Raw genomic sequence first — 22,242 nt, forward strand, 5'->3', positions numbered from 1 at the left:
GGCACTCCCTCACTGTACTGTACTTTAATTGTGTCGCTATGCTTGGTCATGCTATGCCCTTTCCTTTTTCATGTCATGTGTTTTTACTGGGACCCAGTTGGGCTTCCCAAATGGGCCCCATCACTACAGCCCACCTTCATCTCACCGACCCAGGAGGGGCCCATGTTCAACCCCTCCTTCTCCCATAACTGACCCTGGTGGGCATCCGTATGATTAGGGCCAGGATGAGGGTTGGGATTAGGATTAGGTTTTGGGTTGAGGTTAAGGTTAGGATTAAGGCCAGGATGAGGGTTAGGATTAGATTAGGTTTTGGGTTGAGGTTAGGATTAGGGCCAGGATGAGGGTTAGGATTAGATTAGGTTTTGGGTTGAGGTTAGGATTAGGGCCAGGATGAGGGTTAGGATTAGGTTAGGTTTTGGGTTGAGGTTAGGATTAGGGCCAGGATGAGGGTTAGGATTAGGTTAGGTTTTGGGTTGAGGTTAGGATTAGGGCCAGGATGAGGGTTAGGATTAGGTTAGGTTTTGGGTTGAGGTTAGGATTAGGGCCAGGATGAGGGTTAGGATTAGGTTGGGTTTTGGGTTGAGGTTAGGATTAAGGCCAGGATGAGGGTTAGGATTAGGTTAGGTTTTGGGTTGAGGTTAGGATTAGGGCCAGGATGAGGGTTAGGATTAGGTTGGGTTTTGGGTAGAGGTTAGGATTAGGGCCAGGATGAGGGTTAGAATTAGGTTGGGTTTTGGGTAGAGGTTAGGATTAAGGCCAGGATGAGGGTTAGGATTAGGTTAGGTTTTGGATTAAGGTTAAGGTTAGTGTGACTGGTGCCTTATTGATGTACACAGCATTACAGGGCATTGTGGTTCACTACAGGGTTCAGCAGTGGTTCACCGCTCTCGTAGTTCTGCTCGAGGATTTGATGGAACAGAATATTGAGTGAAAGTGGACTGAAGGACGCTTGTAACAAGGTTTTAACAGAAAACACCAAAAAAATAGTCCAGGAGCAGACTACACCCTCAACGACCTCGCTTGACTCAGAGGACAAAAGACTCTATCCAGTGAGTGCACTTGGCTCTGGATGGAGGGCTCTTGAAGGTGTCTCCTCCTGCAGGTTCTCCTGCATACAAACTGGGATTGCTTGGAGAGTCTGACAGCATGTGTATGTGTGTGTGTGTGTGTGTGTGTATGTGAGAGTGTGTGTGTGTGTGTAGGGGTCGCACAGGCAGCTGACTTCCTCAGTAATTGCTCCATATCTCGCCGCTCTTGTTCCCTTCTCACCTTAGCTGTCATGGAGAAGGTTGGCTTGCTTCTCCTCGTGGAGAGCAAAAAAAAAAAACCCACCCGTGCCGTGCACCATAACTAGGCCACTCCACCCTCTGACGACCCACAGGTAACAAGGCCTGTTGGAAGTAGGCTAGTTAAAGGAGGGGTTTAGTGGAGAAAACAAAATTAAACTAATTTTGGGAAATAAAATGCTCAGTTTTGTAGCTGGACAAAAGTATTGGGACACCTGCTCATATTCATGCTTTCTTTTGTAATATCGAGGGTATTAAGCTGAGCTGATGCTGCTTTTGTTGGAGTAACTGTCTCTACTGCCCAGGAAGACTAGGTACTACTAGGTTTTAGAGGAGAAGCATTGCTGTGAGAATTTGATTGCATTTGTCGACAAGAGCGTTAGAAAGCTCAGGATATTGGATGATGATCACCACCCACAACTCGTCCCAAAAGTACTGGATGGAGCTCCACCACCATCCATCATTCCAGAGAACACAGCTCTTTTTCCACTGCTCCACAGCTCCTCAATGCTGGGGGGCTTTATACCCCTCCTCTAGCCCACGCCTGGCATTAGGCAGCATGGAGCCAATAGCTTCATGATGTTAATCTGCTCCAGAGAGTCCTATTCTATTGGCAGTACTTCTCTACAGGGACTAGACAAGCTGTGTGTACGTGTGCATTCGCACATCTGTGTCAGCGATGGCTGCACTTGAAGTAGCAGAATGCATGCATTAGAAGGTGGGGTGTCCATAAGTATTTGGACAAAGTCTTTAACTTTTTTAGACTCCCAACATGCCCTGGCTGGTGGACTACATTTCGGGGAAAGGGCAGGGGTGTAGAGGGTGTTGACGAGGAGTGGAGCTGACCGATCGAGCCATTTAAAACAGCTACAGATGACACAATTACACAGTAACGGCTCTTGGACGTGGACGGCACTGGCGCTATCGTTACAGAATGTTCATCTGTGCTTGTCAGCTGAAATTTGTTCGGAGGGATAAAATATGACTGTAATACACCGTAGACACTCACACACACTCCAAGGGCCTGGCACACTAACCCCGTTCTGAACATCTGACCGGATGATTTGCTGGTTCACAGGGCCGTCGTTATTGCCGAGCACAACCGCCAGTGAGTTTTGGAAGGGAAGCGTATTTTCTCAGCTATTAGTGAAGCCTTCTTACCCGCCGCGGCCGCCGCAGAGGCCTGTCGCGCTTTATTTAATGAAGCTGCAGTGAAACAATTACAGAAACACCAGATCTGGGTCAATCCAGAGCCTTGGAGAGCTGCAGAGAGAGAGAGAGAGAGAGAGAGAGAGACAGAGAGAGAGCCATCCGGTCTTTCCCGGGAAGCATCAGGACACCCAATGCATCCTGACCTTTTCCCAGCACATGCAAACTCTCATCTGCGCCCCCTACAGGCAAAGCAAAAGAGCTCAGAAATTGATCTAACATCTGCACCCCCCCCTCTCTCTTTTTCAGGTGGAGCATGGTTTCAAAGCAGTCCATATTCAGGGTGTTGAGCTCATGCACATGGGTCAGCAGTCTATGGGCCACTACCCCGTCCACTTCCACATGAACAAAGATGTGGACCAGAGAGGAGGTTACGACCCGCCCACCTACGTCAAGGACCTGTCCATCCACCACACCTTCTCGCGCTGCGTTACCATACACGGATCCAACGGCCTGCTGGTGAGTGACGAGGTCTCAGCACTTCTCAGATGTGACGTTCGAAATTCCACAGTGATCATCATATACACACATAAACTGATTAGCCATAACATTAAAACCACTGACAGATAAAGGGGGTGTCACGGGGTGGATCTACATATTAGGCAGCAGGTGAATAGGCAGTTCTTGAAGGTGATGAAGGTCACTTTGACAAGAACATCTCCAGAACGGCAGGCAGGTCTCGTGGGGTGTTTCAGGTATGCAGTGACCTCAAAAAAAAGGAGTGCTCCAAGGAAGAGCAACCGGAGAACCAGCGACAGAGTCATGGGCAGCTAAGGCCACTATGATGCTCATGGAGGTCCCACCTCACAGATGGCCACAGCAGGTACCAACGCAGGACCCCTTTAGAGGTCTTGTGGAGATCTGTTGTTGTGGCAGCACAAGGGAGGCCTACTCAATATTAGGCAGGTGGTGTTAATATAAAGGCAGTTCAGCTACTTTACCACCATGCCCAATGGCGTCCAGTAGCTAGAGGGGTCAGCCATTATCAGTAACTGACCTCACAAATGCCATCAAATCCTCACAGCATTGTCCAGAAATCTGCTATAAGGCCTTTTTGCGGACGAGTAAAGCCTGTTACTGCAGCAAAGGGCGAACACAACCCTTGATTTCAAAAGCAACTCCAGAGGAGCAGGTGTCCACAAACTTTTGGACACATGTGCATAATACATGGATCCTATCTAGCACTAATCTGTGCAGATTCCAGCTCCCCTGCTCTGCACAGTAGAGGAACGATGGAGCAGGAAATGAAGATCGGTGCAGATCACTGGTGGAGGTTTGAGAAGGTTCAGAACCACCAGACACACACTCTCCAATCTCTCCATCCAACGCTAACAGCCAGCTGAAGACAAGGAGAGTGTGACACTGTGTGTGTGTGTGTAAGAGAGAGAGAGAGAGAGCTCATGCGCTGGGGTAATCTTGGCCTTTTTTATCATCCCGAGCCCGCTCACCCAGACGGGGTTCAAAAGTTCACCAAGTTCCTCAGATGTTTTTCCTGAAAGCTGGGTTTCGCTGCGGCTCGGTTAAAGTAGTGCTTTGCGGCTCGCCGATCCGTCGCTTTACGGCACAATCGCACCACCATCTGTCGCCTCCCAGCTGCCTTCCTAACGAGCCGCCCAACGGGCACTGGAGCACCCAGCACTCACACACACACACTCTGCAAAGCTCGGCGCTGGCAAATATCTCCGCCTTCACCTTGCTCTTAGCATGCAGTTACCATCTCCCATAGACAGGGGGCGCCATGCGGGGCGTTGCCTAGCCTGAATGTCGTCCCTGCCGTATCAGAAACCTCCAAACTCATAACTAACGGTTTAAAAGTTTCCGAAAACATCGAAAAAAAGGATTTACAACATACGTTATATAGTCAAAAGTATTGGGACACGCCTCTTTCAATCTTTTAGGTGTTTAATTCAGTCCCATTGCAACCGCAGGGGTATAAAATCAAGCCCTTATTGATGACAGGGTTGTGGGTTCGATACCCAGGCTCGGCAAGCTGCCACTGTCCCTCTCTCTGCTCCCTAGCAATGGCTCCCCACCACTCCGGGCATGTGTGCTCACTGTCCACTCACTGTCCACTGTGTTTTATTTTGTAAAAAAAAAGTATTTCTAAGGATTTATAAGCCCGGGATATAAAAGTTGCCCTAGCTGAAAATTCCTACAAGCATAATAATGTTCCGGCTGTGATCTAGAAGAATGCAGGGGCGTAAAGTGCTTAGCGACAAAGAGCAGGATCGGCCGGAGTCTTACATAAGTTAAAGTAGCATTGAGTGTATTAGGAGGGGCTGCGTTTGGGCACCGTGGGACGGGTATTGTGCTAGCCGCAGGTGTCTTCGGCTGAATTCCACCGCTCTGACGGGAATAGTTCTCTGACGAGGCCTCCTGGTAATGCGCCTAACAAGGCTAAGTATTCTTCTGCCCGGCGGTTGTTGTATCATACACAGGGCTAGCGCAGCGCTCACCTACTTTCTTAAAAGGCTTAATGGAATCGCTGTCAGCCCAAACAATCAAGTCTCCGTGTGCCAACTCACTCCGGGCAGATAATAGCCTGGCCGGCTTTGTGTGCGAAGCTGTGAGAGTGGGCAGAGTGCTCCGAGTCTGCAGCCTCTGCCGAGGCTCAGCAGAATGTGCAGGAACCTCACTCAGTGCAATGGAGAATGAGGCCCGTGGTGTAGCTCTGCTGATAGCCAGTGAGATGACCTGCCTTTGGATTTCATGGGTATTATGGGTATTGGGTATTCAGCTACTATAAGCTACACCCAGGTTGTCACACAGCTTGTCCAGTCCAATAGAATAGGACTCTCTGGAGCAGATAATAAACACCATGACCCTATTGGCACCATGCTGCCTAATAATGCCAGGCGTGGGCTAGAGGGGTATAAAGCCCCTCAGCATTGAGGAGCTGTGGAGCAGTGGAAGAGCTGTGTTCTCTGGAATGATGGTGGTGGAGCTCCATCCAGTACTTTTGGGATGAGTTGGGGATGATGAGGTGGGTGGTGATCATCATAATCCAACATCCTGACCTCACTCTCACGCTCTTGTTGCTGAATGCAATCAAATCCTTACAGCAATGCTCCTCCTCCAAAATCTAGTAGAAAGCCTCCATCCCTGGACAGTAGAGACAGTTACTCCAACAAAAGCAGGATCATCGCATTTTAAGCAGGTGTCCCAATACTTTTGTCCAAATAGTGCATTGAGTTCAGCCTCGAAAATGTTGGGAATTTAGCTACTATGGTGTAAGTTGTTTAGTCTGTGGCTCCTCCCCCTCAGACTCCTGACCAAGCAGGCAGTTAGACGGTTGTGCCACTCCACAGATGGGTGTTACTTTGTGTGGCATTCTGGTTTATGGATAATTAACAACATATGCAAATGAGCAAAAACAGCGTTGTTGCCACGTTTCCCGTTTCCCGTTTCACACAACCAGTAAAACAGTTCGTTAATTCCTCGTTTATGATTTCCTTTTAACGATGCAGTAAATCTGGCGCTGTGCTTAATGAGCCTGGCCCAGGGGCTCATATAGGCATCTTGTCCAGCAATGCACGTCCAGCCCCCTAACCGATAACGCTGAGGTGTTCCTCCCTGCTGCAGGTGAAGGACGTGGTGGGCTACGACGCTCTGGGCCACTGTTTCTTCACGGAGGACGGCCCTGAAGAGAGGAACACGTTCGAGCACTGCCTCGGCCTGCTGGTGAAGGCCGGCACCCTGCTGCCCTCCGACCGCGACAGCAAGATGTGTCGGGACATCACGGACGGGGCTTTTCCCGGCTACGTGGCCAAACCACGACAGGACTGCAGGTACCCTAAACACACTACACTATATGTCCAAATGTTTGTGGACACTGCTTGTAATGAATGCATTCGGCAACTTCTCCCAGAATGGACACACATTTAGGGGACAGTTCCTTAGCTAGTATCACATTAGATTAGCCCCCAGCCGGACGAAATACTCCGGATTAGTGTAAGTGGCCGTGAAATGTACCGAAATCTCACCGAAATGTACCATTCTCACTCTTGCTGTGTGCTCATGCCATCCAGACTGCTCATACAGCAAAATGCCATTATTCAAGACCTACGCGGTCTCTAGGCGGGACTCTCGGGTTGGACGTTCAAGCGCTGACAAACTAATTAAGACCTGTCCGTCAAGTTTGGAAAATTTTATAGTAATGCTGAGGCCGATGTGTTCTGCGTATCTCGAGCCATTACGCTAATCAAACCTATTAGCTACGGCCTCGTTCTACATGCCATTAAACGTCCTGTTCGTCATGCCGTCATTACTCTGTAATGATGTTTTATCCCCAACTGTATTCAGCCAATCGTGTGTTAACCATGTGTGACCTTGGTTAACCTCCTCTAATGAAATATTCAGAATTCCTGACAGAACACACACAAAGACCTACTCTTAAATAGAGAGGCTATATACACATGGTTGTGGGTTCAATACCCAAGTCTGCTATGCTGCAATTGAGCAAGGTTCTTAACCCTTTCTGCTTAAGGGGGCGCTGTAGCACAACAGACCCTGTGCTCTGACCCCGGCTTTCTAAGCTGAGGAGTGCAAAACCCGGGCGGACTGAGGTACTGCTACTATGACACCGTTAACATCCCAGGTTATGCTGTTTGCCATCAGCATCTGGAGCCCGGGGGAGCACAATTGGGCAGGCTCTCTCTGGGTGGGTAGATGGCTCTCACTCTCCGGTTCTTTCTCTAATGTGTGTAAGACAGGCCGACTGCAGGGCTAGAGGCTTGATTTTATACACCTGTAGCAACCGGACTGAATGAAACACCTGAATTCAATGGGTTACGAGGTGTGTCCCAATACTTTTGTCCATATAGTTACAGTAATGGTGGTGAACATCTCAGGGGTAATGGGTTAAACTGTGTGATCAGACAGTGTAGGAGCAGCATGGCTGGCCCACGTACACTTGATAAAGCCAGAAACCGAGTTAGTATTGACTCTCCTATGCTTTAGCGGGGCTTGTTTATTATGTTTGCTGCTGAAGATGACCTGAGTGATGAATGACCGTGGGCTGCACAGATCGATCATCTGAGCTACCAAAGCCCTGGAGAGGCACAGCCTCGGTTGCCTGATATGCTTGATGTGCTACATTTGTTGAAAGAAATCAACCTGAAGTGAAAAACAACGAAAATGGAGATACAGGATTTATGTGGGGCAGGTGTAATATATATTATATATATAAGTATCTCATACCTAAAATACAAATATGTACTATTATTGATAACTAATTGTATGTATACTACATTTATGTACATATATACATGTAAGTAAATATATCAATCAAAAATAGATTTGTGTATTATGCATATGTGTCCAGTATATCATATGGACAAAAGTATTGGGACACCTACACATTACACCTTCAACATTATGATTTTTATGACATCCCATTCTAAGAGCACAGGCATTAATATGGAGTTAAACCTCCACCTTCTGCTTTCTGCAAGATTTTGGCGCAACCTGGTATCACGCCTGAAACTCAACCATGTGACCAGGCAATGATGTGGGATGATTAGTCACTTCAGCTCATCTCAAAGAAATTGGATGGGGGAGAACCTAGCTCCACTGCTCCACATGTTCTAATTGGACATGGTGACCTTGTGCCGTTGGAGTGTGCCGTTGGATTGGTCAGTTCTTTTCTATGAAGATAGAAAAGCCGTATGTGCAACTGTGTGAACCATGGAGTAGGCCTCATTGTACACTATATGGACAATTAAAAAAACAAAGTATTGGGACACCTACAGCAGCTGGTATGACATCCCATTCTAAACCCATAGGCATTAATGCGGAGTCAAAGGTTCTTCTTTGCGGGAAAGGCTTTCTACAAGATTTTGGAGCAACCTGGTATCACGCCTGAAGCTTAACCATGCTACTAAAAGGCCGCGGCTGACGTTTATCTCGGTTCTGTCCTCCCTCGAGCTAGCATATTAGATAGCTTAAGCTAAAGCATAGGCTCCTAAACTCTTCCACTGTTCAATAATAACACCACTCACAGCTGATGGAGGATGATCTAGGAGGGAAGGTCTAAATTTCACCAGCTGACTTGTAGTTGTGGTAGTTGATGGTGCAGCGGTGTCTCCTATTACATACAGAACCACGCTGGAGTTCAGTGAGCTCTTCAGAACCTCCTGTTCTTTCACTGATGTGTGGAAGAAAGGCTGACTGCAGGGCTAGAGGCTCGATTTTATACACCTGTGGCAACGAGACTGACACCTGACACCTGAATTCAAAGATTCGGAGGTGTCCCAATACTTTTGTCCATACACTGCATGTGCATATTTGGCCATATATCAAAATGTCTGGGTGGGATGATGCTCGAATTCGAGTCTCAAATGAATAAATGACTGTTTTTCACACTAAAAGACATTACAGCAAGAGCTGATATGCGGTTAGGCTGTAGACGCGTGCGGTGTGCGATTAGCAAGCACTAAACTGCTGTGTAGCGCTGAGATAAACCGGCAGAGCGCTAGAGTCACAACTTTGTGTGTGTGTGTGTGTGCGTGTGTGTTGTTACAGAGCTGTAATTAGTTTAACATTCAGAGCATTAAGAAAACAGAAAGGCCATACATCCTGCACTAAATAAATACAGGGTACAGCATTAGCAGTGCATTAATTAGCTCTTCCGCATGTGTGTGTGTGTGTGTGTGTGTGTGTGTGACCTTTGTAGACAGAGTTAATATTTATAAGCCAATGTTTACATTAACAGCAGACGTATAGTGATTTTAATATAAATTAAATGTATATTAAATAATAAGGTAAATGTAGAAATGTCTATAAACTTGGTCATATCAGCTCAGGCCTGCTCTGAGTACAAATATATGAGATATCAGAAGTGGACAGGACCTAGGGAATTACATCACTGTCTCTCTCTCTCTCTCTCTTTCTCTCTCTCAGTGCCACCTCCACCTTCTGGATTGCCAACCCCAATAACAACCTGATTGACTGTGCGGCTGCAGGCTCGGAGGTGAGTACTGTTACCATGCCGAGAGCCTGCAGGATCAGACCCGGAGAAGCTCCTGGTTGTTGTCTCAACACCAATCGCATTTTCTATAGCCTGTGTCGGCTATCTGAGTCATTCTTGGGAATGGGAGCCCCTACGTGAACTTTACAGAGGGACAGTCACTCAACCCCGTCACATTCAAACCATGTTACGGGGTGGAACGTGACGGGGTGGGAGGTCTCGTGCTGAAAAATAGTCCTATTTTGATGTGAAAGATTGGGAGGTAGCTCCTCCTCACGGAGACGAAGAGTTATGGTAGATCATCATAGAGATCTGATGGGGCTGGACTCCCATCCCTGCTGTACATTCGGTAATAATGACACTTTAGGCACTTTAGGAGTTGTTTAGTGGTACTAATGTTTTGGAGTAATTATTTTTTTTAGTAAGTGAGATGAATTTCCCAGTAAATCCGTCTGTACATGTTTTCGATTTTTCATATTGCACAGAAAGTACGTAAATCTTGGTTGGCTGGCCTGACGACTGCTAAACACAGCACTGATCGGCACTGATCTCCACCTCAATATCTCTCTATTACACAGTGGTTACAGTGTATATCTGGAACTGAAGATGTGAAGACCATAAATAAATCATAGTCTATGATTAAATAGTTTATTGGTGCTAATAGTCTGCTGGGATGTCAATCAACTGGGGCATGCCAAACTACTATACGTCAGGAAACACAAGCTCAAATGTTTTATTTTAATTTATTATTTAATTTTAATCCATTAATTGATATTTGAGCTTACATGCTAAAAATGTAAGAAGTTACATTTTATTATTATTTATATTTTAAATTATTTCGTTATTTTTCTTGATTTTACATAATTGATCATCAATTGATGAGCCGTAAATCAGCGTGGTTGGCAGAGAGAACTGGTGTTTCTCGCTTCTGAGCTGCTTATATAGTTCAGCACGCACGGAGGAGACCACCAACTCCCACTTCTCACACAGCAGTGGATGTTTGGTGGGGGGCAAAACATATTTCAGGTGTCTGTGAGAAAGATATAGTGCATTAGAGAGAGAGGGAGAGAGAGAGAGTATGTTTAAGTGGATATATTTGTCTGGAAAAAGTAAGAAAAGTACTGTGAGTGTGTGTGTGTGTGAGAGAGAGTGTGTGAGAGTGTGTGTGTATGAGTGAGTGTGTATATGTGTAGTAAGCCCTGGGCGTATTTATGCCCACTGCTGTGTGTTCTCTCTCTGTGCCTTTGGTGTCATTATGTGGTGCCATTAGTGACTCACATGTCACCCACAACTGAATACTGTGCTTATGTGTATGTATGTGTGTGTGTGTGTGTGTGTGTGTGTGTGTGTGTGTGTGTGTGTGTATGTGTGTGTGTGTATGTGTGTCCCCAGGAGACGGGATTTTGGTTCATTTTTCACCGCGTCCCCACGGGTCCATCAGAGGGCATGTACTCTCCCGGCAGGACAGAACACACTCCAATGGGGCGCTTCATCAACAACAGAGCCCACTCAAACTACAGGGTGAGTGTGTGTGTGACAAAATATTATATATATAATACATATGGGACAAATGATTGCATATGTATATATATATATATATATATATATATATATATATAATAAATATGACATTTATATGTCACTGTCTTTATTGCATGTGTACAGATGATATATATATATATATATATATATATATATATATATATATATATATATATATATATATATATATACTCATATGCATATTGCAAATAAATGTACATGTGGATCATTTTATTCCTATTATTATAATTGCATATATTAATACTTATAGTATTATAATATTTATAATACTTATACTTATTTATTATATAACTGTATAATAATGTATAATACATATGGAACATTTTATTTGTATTATTATAATGGCATATATATATATATATATATAAATATAATATAAATATATATATATATATATATATATATATATATAATGCATATAGTTTTACATATATTTACTTATATATATACAAATATATACAAAAACACATATATACATATACATATATGGGACATATTACATACACATACTTATACACATCGAACTGGCTATGTTGTATATATGGGCCATATGTGTTACATATATAATATATAGACACATATATAGGCATATACACATTTATACATATATACAAACAAAAATAGGACATATTATTGTTATTACAAACAGGCTCTTGGATAAGCAGTGGAGTGCAGTGTCTGCTTCAGAGCACATTGGCCTTGGGTTGCTATGCAGGTGATTATTTGGTCGCCAGGGGCAACTTCACTTTATGTCGTCTGCCTGGTGTGAATTAGTAAGAAAAAGCTTGGCAAAGTTCCGCGTCACTCTGGATAATCAAGCAGCCTTGAGGATTAGCGCTAGCCAAGTGTGTGTGTGTGACGGCTATTTTTAAATCGTTTATTATAACGAACACAATCGCGCGGCCGTCCTGAGGACGAGGACATTCACAGGCTCTGTCTGTGGGTTCTTCGGCAGGCAGGGATGATGCTGGACAACGGGGTGAAAACCACTCAGGCTAATGCCAAGGACAAGAGACCCTTCCTCTCGCTCGTAGGGGCCAGGTTAGTCACAAACACACACACACACACTCACACACACATTTGGATAGTGTCCTTTAATGTAATTAATAGAGTTTCGATTTTTGCAATTAAAGCGTGACTTGAATGCCGATTTGTCCTGACGGCTTGTTAAAGGGCCTACATCATGGAATCCCTAGCTATATGTCCAAAAGTTTGTGGACCTATTGGCACTACGCTGTATAATACCAGGCGTGGGCTAGTAGAGGGGTATAAAGCCCCCCAGCATTGAGCTGTGGAGCAGTGGAAGAGCTGTGTTCTCCGGAATTGTGTAGGATGTCCTGTTTTGTCCTCTCTCTCTTGCTGAGCTTACTATTCGACAATGTTTCGCAGGTATGGCCCCCACCAGGACTCCGACCCCTTCAAGCCAAGAGTACCCGCACTCATTCAGCACTTTGTGGCGTATAAGAACCAGGACCATGGAGCCTGGCTCAGGGGAGGAGACGTCTGGCTGGACGACTGCCAGTAAGTTCACACTGATGGATGTTGTAATTTAGGCAGATCACGAGTTTACCTCTGTTCTTGCTGTCAGTACACCTGTACCAGGACGCACCTGTTGGTGCCCATACGTTGGATGTAAAGGGTGCCAATACTTATTGGGGATGCTGTAGGTCATTGTGTACGAGGGAAACGTTACAGGAGAAGTAAGAGAAGTGTGTATAATACAAAAACACATATATATACATATACATATTTGAGACGTATTACACACACATCCTTACACATATATAATACATATGGAGCTGGCTATGTTGTGTGTGTGTGTGTGTATATATATATATACATACACACATATGGGCCATATTGGTTTTATATATAGCTTCTTATAATATATAGAAACATATATAGGCATATATATATTTACACATATTTTCATATAGGCACTTACATATATAATACATGTGTATCATATTATAAAATATAGGTACCTACATAATACATATGGGTCATATTATGTGTATGCACTTATATAATACATAAATAATACATATGGATTGTGTTATTACATATAGGCATATACATATTTACAGATATATAACACAAATAGGACATATTATTGTTATTACAAATAGGCTCTTGGATAAGCAGTGGAGGTGTGTCCTCAGTGTGAGGATGGGCTTATCTGAAGCTACTTCAGGCTATTTCTAGGGGTCCTTTCTTCATGTAATGTTCAATCAAATGTAGCGACAAGTTGTTCATACGGCAGCAGCGGTGCGTAACTGCTGTGTGTAAAGTGCAACAGGTTCCAGCGCTCATAGGCCTCAGCCTTCACACTGCTTGCCCTTGGAAAAAAGCAAAGGCCATTTGCCCTCTGTTTTCCAACGGTTTTCCACAATCGCTCCATCAGATCCGTCCGCGCAGATCGACCGCGTGTTGCAGTTTGTCGAATGTGCGCATCCTGCGGCCCACGTTGACCCTGTGTGTCTTTATCGTCCGCAGGTTTGCTGATAATGGAATTGGCCTCACTCTTGCCAGGTAGGGCTGCTAATCACTCCGTTTTTTTTTCACTCACACACATTTCGCAGACTGAAAAAAATGTGTTCATGTTTGCCGAATGCATTATAGGCCCCTACGCCGGGGCTGTAATTGGAAAACGCCATATATGGGAGGCTTCTTGAGATGCACTGGGGAAATCAGGGAGCTTTGAGAGAGTGTGAAAGTAATTCAGCGGTGTGAAGGTAGCTGCTCCCGGGAACTAATGTGTATGCACGGCGGGTCTGCCTGCGTTTAGCCCGCCGTTTCTCTCAGCCGGTGTATGTGCCTAAATGCATGTGTGTGAATGGGTCTACCTGTTTTCTTATGCTTTCACAGGAGAGTGCTCTGACTTAGTGGTAAAACCTGTGTAAAACAGGTGATCCTGACCTGTAAAGTGCCTTTTTACAACAGTTGCCATTCCTCAAAGCTGAGGAAGCAAAGGCCTTTTCTAGTTCGGGTTAGACTTAGTGCATATAATCACTAATGGACATGAATGTAGAATATACATTTGTTTGTTGCTTCTAGGGATATTTTGGTGCACATTATTATTATTATTATTATGGTGGGTATTATTATTATTATTATTATTATTATTATTATTATTATTATTATTATTGTGGTGGGTATTATTATTGTTATTATTATTATTATTATTATTATTATTATTATTATTATGTATTATTACATATAGGCACTTACGTATATAATACATATAGATTGTGTTATTACATATAGGCACTTACATATATAATACATATGGATTCTGTTATTACATATAGGCACTTACATATATAATACATATAGATTATGTTATTACATATAGGCACTTACATATATAATACACATGGATTGTGTTATTACATATAGGCACTTACATATATAATACATATGGATAGTGTTATTACATATAGGCACTTACATATATAATACATATGGATTCTGTTATTACATATAGGCACTTACGTATATAATACACATGGATTCTGTTATTACATGTAGGCACTTACATATATAATACATATAGATTGTGTTATTACATATAGGCACTTACATATATAATACATATGGATTCTGTTATTACATATAGGCACTTACGTATATAATACATATAGATTGTGTTATTACATATAGGCACTTACGTATATAATACATATGGATTGTGTTATTACATATAGGCACTTACATATATAATACATATAGATTGTATTATTACATATAGGCACTTACATATATAATACACATGGATTGTGTTATTACATATAGGCACTTACGTATATAATACATATGGATTGTGTTATTACATATAGGCACTTACATATATAATACACATGGATTGTGTTATTACATATAGGCACTTACGTATATAATACATATGGATTGTGTTATTACATATAGGCACTTACATATATAATACATATAGATTGTATTATTACATATAGGCACTTACATATATAATACATATGGATTGTGTTATTACATATAGGCACTTACATATATAATACACATGGATTCTGTAATTACATATAGGCACTTACATATATAATACATATAGATTGTGTTATTACATATAGGCACTTACGTATATAATACATATGGATTGTGTTATTACATATAGGCACTTACATATATAATACACATGGATCATATTATGCACATGCGATTATATATAATGCATATGTGTTATATGACATATAGGCACATAAATAATACATATGGGTCAAATAGCATATAGGCACTTACATATATGTAATACATATGGATCATATCACATATATGAACTTACATACATAAAACATAGGTCATATTGGGTCATGAGTCATATTATTACATATAGGTACTTACATATATATTATACAGGTATAAAAACAAGTGATGTGTATGTGTGTGTGTGTGTGTGTGTGTGTGTGTGCAGTGGAGGGACCTTCCCAGATGATGATGGCTCCAGGCAGGAGGTGAAGAACTCTCTATTTGTGGGAGAGAGTGAAAACAGAGGGATGTTGATGCCGGACAGTCGTATTTGGGGGCCTGGGGGATTAGACCACGGTGGCCGGACCCTCCCAAGAGGAGTGTATGTAACACTTAGCACTTACCTTAGCTGAGACACATTAACCCTAAGGTGTCTGTGTGTTGTTGATGTTTTTTTTTCTATGCACATTAAATATCACTACATAAATGTTCCCCTTAGGGATTTCCCCATCCGTGGCATGCAGATCTACGACGGCCCCATCAACGTCCAGAACTGCACCTTCCGCAAGTACGTGGCTCTGGACGGACGCCACACCAGCGCTTTCGGCTTCCGCCTCAACAACTCGTGGCAGAGCTGTCCCAACAACAACGTGACAGACATCACCTTCGACAGCGTCCCGGTGAGATCCGCGCCCCCGGCCACGTTCCAGCCTGAGCTCTTCACACCTCCTCGTCCGGCCTCGGCGGGATGTGTGGGGACGTTCTATGGGTTGTTTAAAGCTAATGGACGGGGTTAGTGGCTTTGACCTGCGAGGAAATGGTGTGATTGATTCAGTGGGGGAGGTGGGAGGGGGGTGGGGGTGCATGTCACCAAAGATTATGATCAAATGGAGGCTAAACTCCTAGAGCTGGAGCTGACAGAGGTGTGAGGGAGAGATACACTTCCACTGCCCTGCGAAGGTTTGTGGACACCTACTAGCTTTTCCGAAGGTCAGTCACTCAGTCTGGGCTTTTCCCAATGTCCACTGTTCAATCCTATTTAACCATGAACCATGTCTGAACACTATTCTCCTCCAGAGGGCGGTGTAGAGCCTTATCTTAGGCATTGGTCAGATGTTCCAATCTGTTCATTGTATCCAATCACACATCTAAGGAGAAGCTCTACACTCTGCCCCGGAGTGTCTCCGGTGGGATATCCAACAATAAGGACAGCATTGAGCTCCTTTAATACACTGATATAAACACAGGAAGCTCTACTGTAACCAACCAACAGGCACATGCAGCATGCTGGGGGAACTGCATGCTAACTTTAAGATACTTTAAGCTAAACTAAGGTTGACAAAAGTATTGGGACACCTCCCTAATTTAATTCCAGTTGGTTCTTCTGAAATCCAAGGTAACTGTCTCGACAGTCCTACTCTGTTCACATTAACTTTTAGGGGTTCTTCAGTATAAAACTAGAGAAGGAACCTCTTAAAGTGCTTTGAGGAACCTAACAAGAGGTTGAGTTATTGTCTGATCTGTGTCAGCAATGGGTGCAATGTAAAGTAGCTGAATGCGTTCCTTAGTGGGGTGTCCACAAACTTTTGGACATATAGTGTATTAACAGTAACTGGTCTATAAAAAGAAATCAATAATCAATAATTAATAATAACCCCCAGCTCTTGTTCTGCCGCCGCCTCTGATTTGTGTTTCAGATCACTTCTCGCGTGTTTTTCGGAGAGCCAGGTCCGTGGTTCAGCAAGATGCAGATGGATGGTGACAAGACCACCATTTTCCACGATGTGGACGGCTCGGTCAGCGAGTACCCCGGCGCCTTTCTGGTCAAGGAGGACAACTGGCTTCTACGCCACCCAGACTGCATCGACGTCCCTGACTGGAGGGCGGCCATCTGCAGCGGGCGATTTGCCCAGGTAAGTGCCACCCTCGGGCTGCCAGAAAAAACACCAACGCCCAAACACACACACACACACACTCCTGCTGCTTCAAACATGACTTTCTTTGGTGCCAGCTGAGGTTTGTTTGAGAGCACACTCTCCCTGCATGGGCAAAAACACACACACATGCTCTCCTCGTCCAAAACACAACCTTATTTGGAGCAGTTGAGCGTGCCGTGATCTTTAATTTACTCGCACTGAGCCGCCAGGCACCTGCCTTCCTGCACCTCCCGCCTCCAAAACTTCTGTTTACGAAAGTCGACTCGTCAGTTTCAGAGAATTCCAATCACACACACACACGCACACACACACACACACACACACACAATACGCCACCTACATATATACCTACCTACCTACCTATCTATATACCTACTCCTGAATAAACCCAAATAAACATAAAGTCAGTGGTCAGTGAGAGTGTCTACCTGTAATTAACTCTATATAACATTAGAATAAACCCAAATAAACATAAAGTCAGTGGTCAGTGAGAGCGTCTACCTGTAATTAACTCTATATAACATTAGAATAAACCCAAATAAACATAAAGTCAGTGGTCAGTGAGAGCGTCTACCTGTAATTAACTCTATATAACATTAGAATAAACCCATATAAACATAAAGTCAGTGGTCAGTGAGAGTGTCTACCTGTAATTAACTCTATATAACATTAGAATAAACCCAAATAAACATAAAGCCTGTGGTCAGTGAGAGTGTCTACCTGTAATTAACTCTATATAACATTAGAATAAACCCATATAAACATAAAGTCAGTGGTCAGTGAGAGCGTCTACCTGTAATTAACTCTATATAACATTAGAATAAACCCAAAGCTTTTCATTTCTTGCTGCAGATTTACGTCCAGGCACGCAAACCAGCCAACCTGAACATGAAAATGGTGAAGGACGAGTATCCGGAGGAGCCACTGGAGCTGGTGGGAGCGCTGGGAAAGAGGAACCACTACCAGCAGTACCAGCCTGTGGTCACACTCGCCAAGAGCTACACAGTGCACTGGGACCAGGCAGCTCCTGCAGAACTGACCATCTGGCTCATCAACTTCAACAGGTCAGTAACCTCGTATACATTACATTTCACTCGCTGAGCACTTTTATAGAAACACTGACCTTGTGGTTTCCCACTGGCCACTTTATTAGAAACACTGATCTTGTGTTTTTTCAATAACCAGATTATTAAAAAACACTTACCTTGTGCTTTGTCACTGGCCACTTTATTAGAAACACCAACCTTGTGCTTCCACTCACTGGCCACTTTATGAGAAACACCTACCCTGCCTTTCCACTCTCAGGCCACTTTATTAGAAACACCAACCTTGTGCTTCCACACTGGCCACTTTATTAGAAACACCTGCACTGCCATTCCACTCTCAGGCCACTTTATTAGAAACACCAACTCTGCATTTTCACTCTTAAGCCACTTTATTAGAAACACCTACCTTGCACTTCCAATCACTGGCCACTTTATTAGAAACACCTATCCTGCCATTCCACTCTCAGGCCACTTAATTAGAAACACCTACTCTGCATTTTCGCTCTCAAGCCACTTTATTAGAAACACCTACCTTATAAGGACCACTGTTGTCCGTCCTGTGGTCAGAAACTGCCCAATAATGGAAGTGGTGCAACACGCTGGAGGTTTCTAATAAAGTGGCCAGTGTGTGAATAAGCTTATTTAATATGCAGGGGTGTTTTGCTGGGTTGCTTTTATGTGTGATGCAGATCACTGTGGTGGAGACTCATCTACCCCACAGCCCCTGTTGTGGTCAACCTTATTGGTCAGTATCTTACTCATGACTTACTGTCATTGTTTATTCGTATTTCTTCACACTCTGGATTTATTTATTTATAACTCTGAGATTAATTAAGCTTGTGTAATTATCCGCTGTTTAACGAACTGCAGTCTTTAATATGACAGCTCTCTCCCACCATCTAGTGGTCATGATAGGCCACTGCATGGCCTGGTACTTCAAGCCACCTTTAAAGAACATGATAGGGATTGGACAATTGATGGTTTAACTGATATATTGCTGGATAAAAGTCAATAAATCCAATTAATTTGTAATAATTTTGATAAATATGGATTTCCAGATTTTCCGGACTGAATATTTGATGATGTATTTGTTTATTATATTAGTGTATTGACCCATACGCTGTACGTCTGTGTTTGTCTGGGCAGGAACGACTGGATAAGCGTGGGCTTCTGCTACCCGAAAGGCACAAACTTCACCGTCATCTCGGACATCCACAACCGGCTCACAAAGCAGACGTGGAAGACCGGCGTGTTCATGAGAACGACCCAGAGAGAGAAGATGAGCCACACGCACCAGGCGCGAGGTTATTACTACTTGGACGAGGACACGGGGTAAGGGCCAGTCAGCTCAGAGTGTGTGCTGCAGTAAGATTGATGACGGCCGGGTTGTCAGCGCTGTACCGAGGTTTCAGTTAATAAATCTTAATTAGAGCCTGTCTGAGACGCTTCACTGCTGAATAAAGCAGAACCAGAACCAGAACCAGCCCGAACCAAGTCTGGAGACCATTCATTTCATAGATCATACACTATATGTCCATATGTTTGTGGACATCCCTTCTAATTAATGCATTCTGCTACTTTAAGCTGATTGATGGATGGTGATGGAGCTCCATCCAGAACTTTTATGGATGAGTCATTATCCAACATCCTGACCTCACTAACGCTCTTGTTGCTGAATGCAATCAGATCCTCACAGCAATGTAAAAAGCCTTCTTCCCTGGTCAGTAGAGACTTTTGTTACTCCAACAAAAGCAGGATCAGCTCTTTTTTAATAGCCTTGATTTCAGAAGAAACAATGAATGAACAGGTGTCCCAATACTTTTGTCCAAATAGTGTCTATAAAAACTAAGCTGCGAAAACCAAGCCCATATTTTAAATTATGTATGTTTGCGATGTCACAAAAGAGTTTAATCAATTTGCATATTCATTTGCATTAATTAACTCATTTACATATATATGTCTCAATAGCTTGTTTAGGGATAAAGACGCAATAAATAATATAAATATAATGTAAATATAACATAAAATGTAAGATATTTGGCAGATTTGATATTTTAATATGGTTTGTGCTAAAATAAATGTAAATGAGAATTAAAATAATAATGCATTAATTATTTTATAGAGTAAAAGCCTTCAGTGGGTGGAACACAATAGCCAATATATTTGTATATATGAATTTTAATAACAAAAATAATGAGCACATCGGCTATGTCTCTGCTATCTCTGCTATCCTGTGTCTGATGCCCGGCTCCGTTTCCTGCTGCAGGCTGCTCTTCCTCAGGGTCCAGGCGCACAACGATAAGGACGACTTTGCCTTCTGCTCAGAAAAGGGCTGCGAGAGGATTAAGATCGAGGCCAAAATCCCGAAAGGCAGCGGACCCAGCGACTGCATGGAGGAGGCTTACCCCAAATACGCTGAAATGCCTGTGGTGGACGTGCCAATGCCCAAAAAACTTCCCCGCTCCAGACTGGTAGGATGATATTTCCGTTTAATGTAATTCATGTAATTACATACTAAATAATGTCATGAATTACTCAGTAATTGCAATTAATTACTGCACTGTAATTACCTTTATCAGCTTTATTATGATTGCTATGGTGTTGCTATGGCTGCTGTGGTGTTACTAGATCGCTGCTATGGTGTTGCTTAGTGGTTGCGTTGGTATCCCAGGTGGTTGCTATGGTGTTGCTAGCAAGCGAACATGAGAATCGGTCTTTAGCACCCAAATTTCTCCACTCTTCTATTCCCCCTGTCATCGTTGGGGAGAAGTACGACTGTGTTATCAGCTTTTTATGGATCTTCCCATCATGGATCCTTTGTTCCTCATCCTACAGAGCAGTCGGCCTCTCCTGGTTATGTTTCATACTTTATAGGTTGATTGTAGGTAGAAAATCTGACAGCTTTCACTTCCCTCACAGCCGCAGGCGTCGGAGCACTTTCTGGAAGTCAAGCTGGAGTCCTACAACACTCGCTTCTTCCACATCAAAGAAGACTTTGCCTACGCTGAGGTACGAGGAGCCTGCATTGTTATCCCCTTCCTTATAAAACAGGGTGGCTCTGGTTCTAAAATCTGATTGGCTGAGCCACATCCGAAGCTATTGTAAAATATAAACAGATATGACCTCTGCATGTAGTGCATCTTTGATTGGCATGTTGCTAGGCAACCACAACCTAATGCATGGAATTTTCTGGCACAGGAATTGATCATTAATTGTTTTTAATAATAAATTAAACTTTTTAATATTAAAATTAATATTATTTATATATAATATTTAATAAAATATATGTAATAATGTTTTTATTTATATAATATATATTATTTATATAATAAATATATAATAAAGGACTATATTTATGTGTATATATATATATATATATATATATATATATATATATATATATATAGCCCGTATCATTAACACACACTGCATTCTGACATGTATGAGCAATGATTGACCCCTGTGTAGCGTTTATTGATGATCAATAATCACAGTTACTCATGCAAAGACACTTGTCTATTGGTTGCGGCTGCAGGTCAATGGTAAAAAGATCTACCAGTCAGAGGACGGCGTGTATTTGACGGTCCTGGACAGCCAAACTGGCAAAGTGTTGGACACGAAAAGCTTCAGGAACGCTGTGCTGATGGGAATCCCGGCTCAGATCGAGAATTACATCAACAGCCTCAAAGACGAGTGAGCCCTGGAATTAGTTCTTACCAAAATTTAGTTAATAAAAGTTTTGGCACCCTTGCTCAAATTACTCGTGTTATTATTGTGTAAATTACATTGACATATTCTACCAAAACACACCTCTGTATATACTACAGCTACTGTGCTACTGTACACTGGCTTAGTTTAACAGATAAAAAAATAAATGCATTCAGTTTGCTGGGTGTAAAAACAGTGGCACGTTAAATGTTACGTTTTATTTCCTATGTTTTCTTATGTAAAAATAAATATAAATATAAACATTCAGAAAAATTTTTACATTAAAGTGTGTTTACTTTAGAGGATTT

General features: G+C 42.9%; 1 protein-coding gene across 4 annotated transcripts in view; it reads left to right on the forward strand.

Moving 5' to 3' along the window:
• LOC140538073 (cell migration-inducing and hyaluronan-binding protein-like) overlaps nt 1-22,242 on the forward strand; it is a 134,362-nt gene that overhangs the window by 107,428 nt on the left and 4,692 nt on the right. For 3 of the 4 annotated variants that reach the window (XM_072660478.1, XM_072660477.1, XM_072660479.1), the window contains exons 13-27: nt 2,745-2,954; nt 6,078-6,283; nt 9,396-9,465; nt 10,855-10,983; nt 11,981-12,066; nt 12,415-12,546; nt 13,522-13,557; nt 15,470-15,625; nt 15,743-15,923; nt 16,941-17,156; nt 18,033-18,244; nt 19,373-19,558; nt 20,493-20,697; nt 21,146-21,235; nt 21,762-21,919. In XM_072660478.1, coding sequence (XP_072516579.1) covers nt 2,745-2,954; nt 6,078-6,283; nt 9,396-9,465; nt 10,855-10,983; nt 11,981-12,066; nt 12,415-12,546; nt 13,522-13,557; nt 15,470-15,625; nt 15,743-15,923; nt 16,941-17,156; nt 18,033-18,244; nt 19,373-19,558; nt 20,493-20,697; nt 21,146-21,235; nt 21,762-21,919 — 2,273 coding nt within the window. The remainder of the gene's footprint in view (nt 1-2,744; nt 2,955-6,077; nt 6,284-9,395; nt 9,466-10,854; nt 10,984-11,980; nt 12,067-12,414; nt 12,547-13,521; nt 13,558-15,469; nt 15,626-15,742; nt 15,924-16,940; nt 17,157-18,032; nt 18,245-19,372; nt 19,559-20,492; nt 20,698-21,145; nt 21,236-21,761; nt 21,920-22,242) is intronic. The other variant, XM_072660480.1, reaches the window with a different exon arrangement.

This window comes from Salminus brasiliensis, chromosome 17 (genome assembly GCF_030463535.1).
Source record: "Salminus brasiliensis chromosome 17, fSalBra1.hap2, whole genome shotgun sequence".
Classification (NCBI taxonomy): Eukaryota; Metazoa; Chordata; class Actinopteri; order Characiformes; family Bryconidae; genus Salminus; species Salminus brasiliensis.